Source organism: Gavia stellata, chromosome 1 (genome assembly GCF_030936135.1).
Source record: "Gavia stellata isolate bGavSte3 chromosome 1, bGavSte3.hap2, whole genome shotgun sequence".
NCBI classification, from domain to species: Eukaryota; Metazoa; Chordata; class Aves; order Gaviiformes; family Gaviidae; genus Gavia; species Gavia stellata.
In genome coordinates this window covers 18,349,642-18,357,443 of record NC_082594.1, presented here as the reverse complement: position 1 = coordinate 18,357,443, position 7,802 = coordinate 18,349,642, and the positions used below count along the sequence as shown (strand labels likewise).

Sequence of the window (7,802 nt, the reverse complement as noted above, 5' to 3'; positions counted from 1 at the left end):
AACCCCAAAACCACCTAAAGAACTTCCTCTATAAGAAGCATGAGAACAATCTCCAGAAATACTACCAGATTTTTTTTAAGTCTGTGCTTAAAAATCAAAATTCTTTAAGCGCTTTTTGTTTAGTCCTTTCCTACCTGCCGTTCTGTAATTGCTGGGTAGGACTTTTCTCCCTTTCCTAAGTGTAATTTAAAATTCACATACACAGTGTGTGCTCTGTCAGTTAAGTTTTATTTTCAGAGAACAAATCAGTGTATCCCTGGATGAGAGTTCTTCCCTACAGAAAAGCCAGGACGCACTTTTTGTTCCAAGGATCAACAGAAATTTATGGCAGCTTCATGAAAACATAATACAAAAGACTAATCTTGCCATGTTGACATGAACTTATAAAACAAAGGTACAGCATAAAAATTGTGGGAACACTGTACAAATAAAAACCTGTGAAATGCTAATTAGAACAGAAATTCTTCACTTATACTGCTGTTAAAATGCATAAAGTGTAAACTAAAATAATGTGAGAGTCCGCCAAATTTTATTCATTTTTTTAAATATAAATATGATTCCGGAAGATTTATTAAATATACCAGTGAGATTGTTATTTGAGTGGATTCTCCTATTATCCGTGTTCATTGACTATCCAATTACAGTAGATCTTTTTATTGAAAAAGGAGCAATGTCTTCTGTAAAACTGCATGCAATCAGAATGAGATTTTTGTGCTCAAAATACAACGTCAATGTTTCCGACTTTATTCCAGATACAGAATGACTATTTGCTTTAGAGGCGTATCTGGTATGCTAAGCTTCATTGTATAGTCAGTCTGTTTTATGAAGGAAGTCTGAACTACAAAAGCTAAATATTTTTTATTGTTTTATACTATTAAAGTAATGTTATATAGGACCAACATAATTTCATTTACAACAGGAAAAAAAAGCAGCCATATTATACTTGGCTCAAAGTCCATATCTGTATAAAGAAGTGTCCATTTAACTAAGCTAAAAAAAAACAGCCCCAAGAACCCTCAGAGTTCATTAAACATGAGGTTCTCTGGTTTTCTTTTACATTCACTGTAGCACTATCTTTAAAGTATAACTCCCCTTTTGAAATGCACTTTAGCTAGTTGTTTCATGACTCCCAGTTTTTAGATCATCCATTCTACATGGTCATGTTACCATACAAAATTATTATATACAAGACTGGCTATTTAACATATACACAAAAGTGATGACTCTCAGGCTTTAAGAATGTAACGCATCCAGTATGCCCAAGCAAAGTCCTTGCAGGTGACAAGGAACATCAAAGCACTGGTTGGTGTTTTATACTGTATGATGAACATAAGTGGACAAAAAATGGTTAACAGGTTATAGAAAAAAAACCCAAAATGTCCACCGAGTACTAATACGTATAAGCCTTCACAGTTGCTCCTGATACAAGTTTTAATTGTGAAATACCAATTTGAAATGTTAAGACAGTTGCTGCATGAAAATAGAGTTCTTCTAAAAACATATTGGATCCTTCCAAGTCACACCCAGGGTTTCCATCCAGGAAAGAGTCGGCTCAGATTTTTAGGGTCCATGGCCTGCTGTATGAGGAGGTTCACCTGCCCTCCCACACTGAGCACTGTTCCCTCCTCAACACCTTTCAGCTTCTCCTGAAGCCTCATCAGAACACGCTCAGCCACTTTGTTAAAACTCTGGTCATCACTGCTGGCAGAATACAAAAAAGAAAAACAGGTGCACTAGGTATGGATCCTGAGCAACGTGAGCAACATTCAGTAAGAAAACCGCAAAGCAAGGCAACAGCGCAGTAGGCAGACAGTAAGACAAAAATCCTGCACCTGGCCTTTCTTTTACATTCTTGTGGATCAGTATTGAGCGTAGAGTTCATGTCTGCCTCATCCTCCGGTCTCTGCTGCAAATACAAAGCTTTCAAGGGGTTCATGGTCCAGTCGAAAAGAGGATCATAGAGCAGCACCTACACAGTAATTAAACCTCTATTTAATTTACACTGTTAATCACAGCTAGTCCAGTGCCCTAGCAGGAAGAGAAACACTCAGTTGGTAATGCTCACGCTAACCGCAATATTGGGACCCTTTTTTTTTTTTTTAAATCAAATAGAATTGGGCTAAATTGCTTAGTAGACAATCCAACAATAAAACCGCATCTGCTCATTTGCAGGTATTTGTGTTGTTCATACTTGACTCAGTTTTGCCACTCAGCACCATCTCAGCAATGAAGATGTCATGTTTTAATACGCTTCTAGGCGCATCGTTATTTTTTAATGCATAGTATAAGCCGCTTTTAAAAGTCAGTTTAATTTTCATCTTTATGACTTACACGAAGAGGATTTAATTCAATCGGCACTATTCATGCTAGGAATGTTGCACTATGGCCAGAAGCATTTAGATACTGAAGAGGGAAAACTTCATATGCCTGCAACGAATAGTTCCCATACAAAATGTGAACTGGTCTTGATTTTATTGAAGATTACATGAACTAACAAATCTGACCAACACTACTAAACTAAAATTGAACAAAAAAACCCTACATGTGTGTTTGGTATAGTAATGCATATGAAGACAAAGACAAGGCATTCTGGCAGGTTACTGTCAGAAAGAATGAAAAAATGCTCACCTCTACAATGGTCAACAAAGCTTCTTGAGAATTTCTCATAACAGCCATTGTTTTCTCACAGCATCTAGAAAATATTTTATTGTATTTTTAGGTTCTTTTCAGTAAAATGAAATGGTATTTTCATAATTTAAAAAAAGGATATTTGCACCTTTCTTAAAGGTTAATTTCTAACAAATGAGTAACCTCTCTGATGTTTCCATTTTGGAAAAAAAAACCAGAGAAACTTAGCAATGTAAGACCAGAAGGAGACTGGGTAGTTCACTGATTACACTCCCTATGGGAAAGAGATTACCTGTTTCACTGTCTGAAATGTTTCTATACATAGAATTAACCACTGAGTTAACACTGATCGTTGAGGTACGCCATGATGGCAGAATTGCTTGGCTGGATGAAAACGTGTGTGCCAGAAGTGCTCGGCAACATGCTGGAGATTCTTGGTAGGGTTCCTTAACATGGAATGAGCAGATCCAGTAGCCAGTCATTAAGCCATTCCTAAAGTCTCTCCAATGAGTCTAGATGCAGAAACGGCTACCTACATTCACGCCCAAGCAAACTCAGCTTGTGGAAGGAATACGAAACTTTCCTGATGGGACAGGTACTCCAGTGAAAGAGGGATTAGGCCTCCTGTCTACCTCAAGATGAGAACACACACAACAAAGTTAACTGACTATGTTCACACCCCCTCTTCAGATGACTTGTTTAGGCACTTACACCTATACTGTTAATTACAAGTCAGTCTGGCTGAGGCAGAAACAGTATCTGCACCAGTGCCTTTTATACTGTATTTACTTCGGCTGGAGCCAAACAATTAATGTTTTTCTGTATCATGGGACAAAAGTTTCAGAAGCAACACGGAACTGTGAATTTGACAGCATTATCTTTAGAATAGAAGTGGCAGTGACTGTTCCTTCACAGGTCAAAGGTATTTTAGGAACTACTTATTATCGTTAATTGCTACCCTACAAAGACAACACTTACACTACGTACTTTTTTAAAGACATGAGATTTGGGGTTTGCAAGCACTATGTTCATGAACATCATGAAAGTCTTGAATGAGAGAAATGTCCTGCTTTTTAGGGCTCTCTTGGGTCATTCACAGGAGATAGGATGGAGGCTGACAGAAACTCAGCCCTTTTGGGAGTTTTCTGGTTTGCAGCTCAAATCTGTTGTGGGATTTATATTTTGCACTTGCAAACTGATATCAAATATGTGATCCAAAAGAGGAAAAAGACAGCAAATTACTTAAATAAAACTGGACAAAAATTAAAGACAGAACAGAACGGTTCGAAGAAACTTAATAGCTCCAAATATATAGTATAGCTCTGAAAGAAATACATAGTTCTGAAGGAAAAAAATCCAGCAGTCTAAATCAAGGGATGAAATTTAGCTGTGGAGCCTTTGGAAGCACTGAGCCATCCCAGAATTCCACAAGAGGGTGACAATAACCCATTAGTTAGTGAAGAATATAAAAAAATGGGCAACAATAATGAACTTGGCATTGCTTATATAAACAAGAACATATGAGTTAGAGGACAGCATTTATGTTTGGATACTATCAGCAGAAATCTGAGTCTCCTCTCAACATCAGAACTATTCGACATACAACTATCATCATGCTGAAAGTACTCTGCTGCCTCCTTACCCCTATGCAGAATTGGAGCACTTACCTTCTGAAGACTCCTTCCACGCCAGTAATACCCATTCCGTCCACAATGTCCCTGGTTAATCTAAATGGAACAGTCTCTGGTGTGGGAAGGATTTTACCTTGCTCAAAAGCAACACCTAAATAAAAGGATAATAAATGTTATAAATAATGTTAAAGAAAAATTAAGGTTCTCTTACCTGTCCCACTTACCCAGATCTATATGCACTAGTTCTGCCGTTTGTTCATCTATCAAGATATTCTGAACATGTCTGTCTCCAAGTCCAAGAATGTAGCCAACTAAAACAAAAAACATATTTACATGCCATAAAAATCAGGGAAAATTTAACAATGAGAAGATTCTTACAATCAGTGTAACACACACAAACAAATTAACAGTGAGAATATTTATTCTCCCATGTATACATATCACTCCAGTAGAGAGCAAATGCCATTCCACAAATCCAAAAAGTTAACTGAATGCAATTGGAAAAAGGTTATTCTCATACAGATGTGTATTGTTTTATCTACTCCACAGACTTCTTGCCCGTTTCTCTCTGTAGATAAGTTAACCAAACAGTTTCACAGCTTTCAAAAAAAAAAAAATATAAAAAGCAAGTGCACAATCAAATTAGGGTTTGTTATTATTACTATTTTTAAGAAAAACTTTTAACTCACAGCATCATATAATCCAGAAAACAGGACTGGATATAATTCAGTTCATAATTCAGTTGGGGCAGCTCAACTATACCTAAATAGTTCCTGAGTTATTCCTATCTAAGTCAGTTTTAAAAATCTCCAGTGATACAAATTATAAGATCTTTCATGTAAGCCTATTTCAGTGCTTTACTGTCCTTAAATGTAGAAAGCCTCCAAACTAAATCTCCCTTTCTGCAGTTTACGCCTTTATTGTTTTTCTATTAGCTGATGGACATGAATCTTTCATCTGAATTCTGCTAAACTGTAGGTTTACTTTTTTTTTCAGAAAAAATGGGGTGTATTAACAACATGCTAACATCTAAAATAGGATCTACTGCAATGTATACAACCTACTATCAAATGTCTTCCAGAGACTCAATACAGAACTGAGTCATCCAAAGGAAATCCACAATCCAAGTACATATATTTCCTTATTAAGACAGAAAAATCAACAGAAAAATGCCAAATCTTAAAAAAACATTTCAGCCATGGCTAATGATGCCAGTACAAAGAAAGTAAAAGATTAAGCTTTTCAACTCAGTTAGAACATTTAAGGCTACAGATGAAATGAATAAATTTAAATCGAAACAACAGAATTAGTCAGGTAGAAACTTCAAAAAAAACTACCAGAACCCAAAAATACAAACCACTATGTAAAACGAAGAAACACAGAATTTCATTCTGTCTTTCTCCTGCAGAAAGGGGGGGGGGGGGGGGGAGGTTGGCAGAATTAATCAGAAATCTTAATTACAAAAATAATGCTGGGGTTCTTGCTGGCATTTTTGCCTCCTACTCCCCTTTTTCTGACATGTGTCAAAAGCAGAATAGCCATTACCTCTGAAATGGTATAAATTCTTTGTTTACATTATCTAAAAAGTCAATATTAATAATCCAATATAATACCTATAGAAGACGTAGCCACACTGCGAGTGTACGCCAATCGCTTTTCAAACCACACAGCTGGATCCAGGAATTTTTCCATGCAGAAATAACGAAACACAGGTTGAAAGTTCTCGCAGACTTTCATGAAGACATTGTATTTCTCTTCAAAATGTTTCTTTTGTGCATCCTTTAAACAAATAAGAAATGTTTTCCCCACGACTGACTACTTTGAAAAGAAATTACCTCTTCCTTTGAAAGAAATACATTCCTCCTCTCTACCTCTCTCCCCTCCATTAAATGCTGTTCTCACTCCTTTCTCTCTCTGAGCTATGAATTAATGTCTTTTTTACAGCAATCATTAATGCACCTATCTATCTGTTTTACTGAACTATTATATTTTCATACACAACTCATCGGCTACATCTAAAAAACACACTCCCATTTCTTTTGCTTAGCAAGTGTATCTATTTTATATCGCATGCACAGGTAAATGCATCTTGTTGGGAGATACTTCCCCTTGCACTCTGTTCTGTTTGCTTATCTGATGGCTCATGTCACTGTGAGAAAGTCATTCTCACTCAATCACATGCAAAAGCTGCACACAAAGCAAAAACCAAATACACTTTCGTCGTGTTAGTACTATGCAGATCTAAAAGGAAATAATTTCTTGCACAATCATGAGGATACAAAGTAAAATTTGCAATTTTCTAAACGTATGGTGAGGTGGTTTGTGGAACTAAACTAAACCAGCTGAATCCCTCTAGCAGCTACCTACCATCAGAAGAAAGAACCTTCCCCTACTTCTGACTACTGAACCGGGTATTCTTCTCCCAGTTTACATAAGGTTAGTCTTCTTTTGGCTTAGCTCCTTGAACTGACCCACTGTGGGGGACGGAGGGTACATGGCTGTCACAGTGGAGGAGAAACCAGACCCCTTCACACTGTCTAACAGCAATTAAGACATTACATTAATCTCAGCTGCATTCTAAAACCATATTTTTATTTTCAAGGACTAATATTTAGAATTTCGGCTTATTCATGAAAATAAAATGATTTTTCAATGCATTGAGAAACATGACAAATATAAATTAAAACTGTAAGATAAGTTTATACTGACTCTGTTGGGTCTCTGTAATGATAATTTTGGAATTCCAATAGATTTATATTCCAGAAAAGAGTTCACAGACTTCTTGGAGATTCACCCGTATTCAAATCTTTCCTGCAACAGTCATTCATTTAGCTATTTTTGGTTTTGTAAAAACTCTCCCCAGGCTGCATTCAGATTAGTCTAAAGAACTATTAATTCCATACCACTGGTCACATTCACTATTATATACTAAAAGTATAGTATATAATTACAGAATCACAGAATCATTAAGGTTGGAAAAGACCTGTAAGATCACCAAGTCCAACCATCAACCCAACACCACCATGACCACTAAACCACGTCCCGCAGTGCCACGTCCACATGTTCCTTGAACGCCTCCAGGGAGGGTGACTCCACCACCTCCCTGGGCAGCCTGTTCCAATGCTTCACCACTCTCTCAGTAAAGAAATTTTTCCTCATATCCAGCCTAAGCCTCCCCTGGCACAACTTGAGGCCATTTCCTCTTGTCCTGTCGCTAGTCACTTGGGAAAAGAGACCAACACCCACCTCACCACAAGGCCCTTTCAGGTAATTGTAGAGAGGTAATTGTAATTCTCCGTAAGTACGCAAAAAACCCAACCCTCTGTGTAAAAGAATGTAAGACAGATATTTTTCTTTAATTATTTTGACTCACCATCATTATTTTCTGACACTGATAACTGGAGTAATCTTTTGGCCTGTATCTCTTGTGAGCTCCGTCTTCGACATTGACGAGGAACTCCCCAACAGGAGTTGTTCCCGAGCACCACTCAAGAACACCACTTCTCTGAGAAAGGGGAACCACCTGTAAAAACACCACCACTG

General features: G+C 37.2%; 1 protein-coding gene across 1 annotated transcript in view; it reads right to left on the bottom strand.

The window, feature by feature from the left end:
- Positions 1-230: 230 nt before the first annotated feature.
- ATM (ATM serine/threonine kinase) overlaps positions 231-7,802 on the bottom strand; it is an 80,270-nt gene continuing 72,698 nt past the window's right edge. Inside the window, exons 56-62 of the mRNA XM_059825166.1 lie at positions 7,633-7,782; positions 5,873-6,038; positions 4,484-4,570; positions 4,296-4,410; positions 2,629-2,692; positions 1,833-1,969; positions 231-1,701 (exon numbers count right to left, since the gene is read on the bottom strand). Of these exons, the coding sequence (XP_059681149.1) occupies positions 1,518-1,701; positions 1,833-1,969; positions 2,629-2,692; positions 4,296-4,410; positions 4,484-4,570; positions 5,873-6,038; positions 7,633-7,782 (903 nt within the window). The 3' untranslated portion in view covers positions 231-1,517. The remainder of the gene's footprint in view (positions 1,702-1,832; positions 1,970-2,628; positions 2,693-4,295; positions 4,411-4,483; positions 4,571-5,872; positions 6,039-7,632; positions 7,783-7,802) is intronic.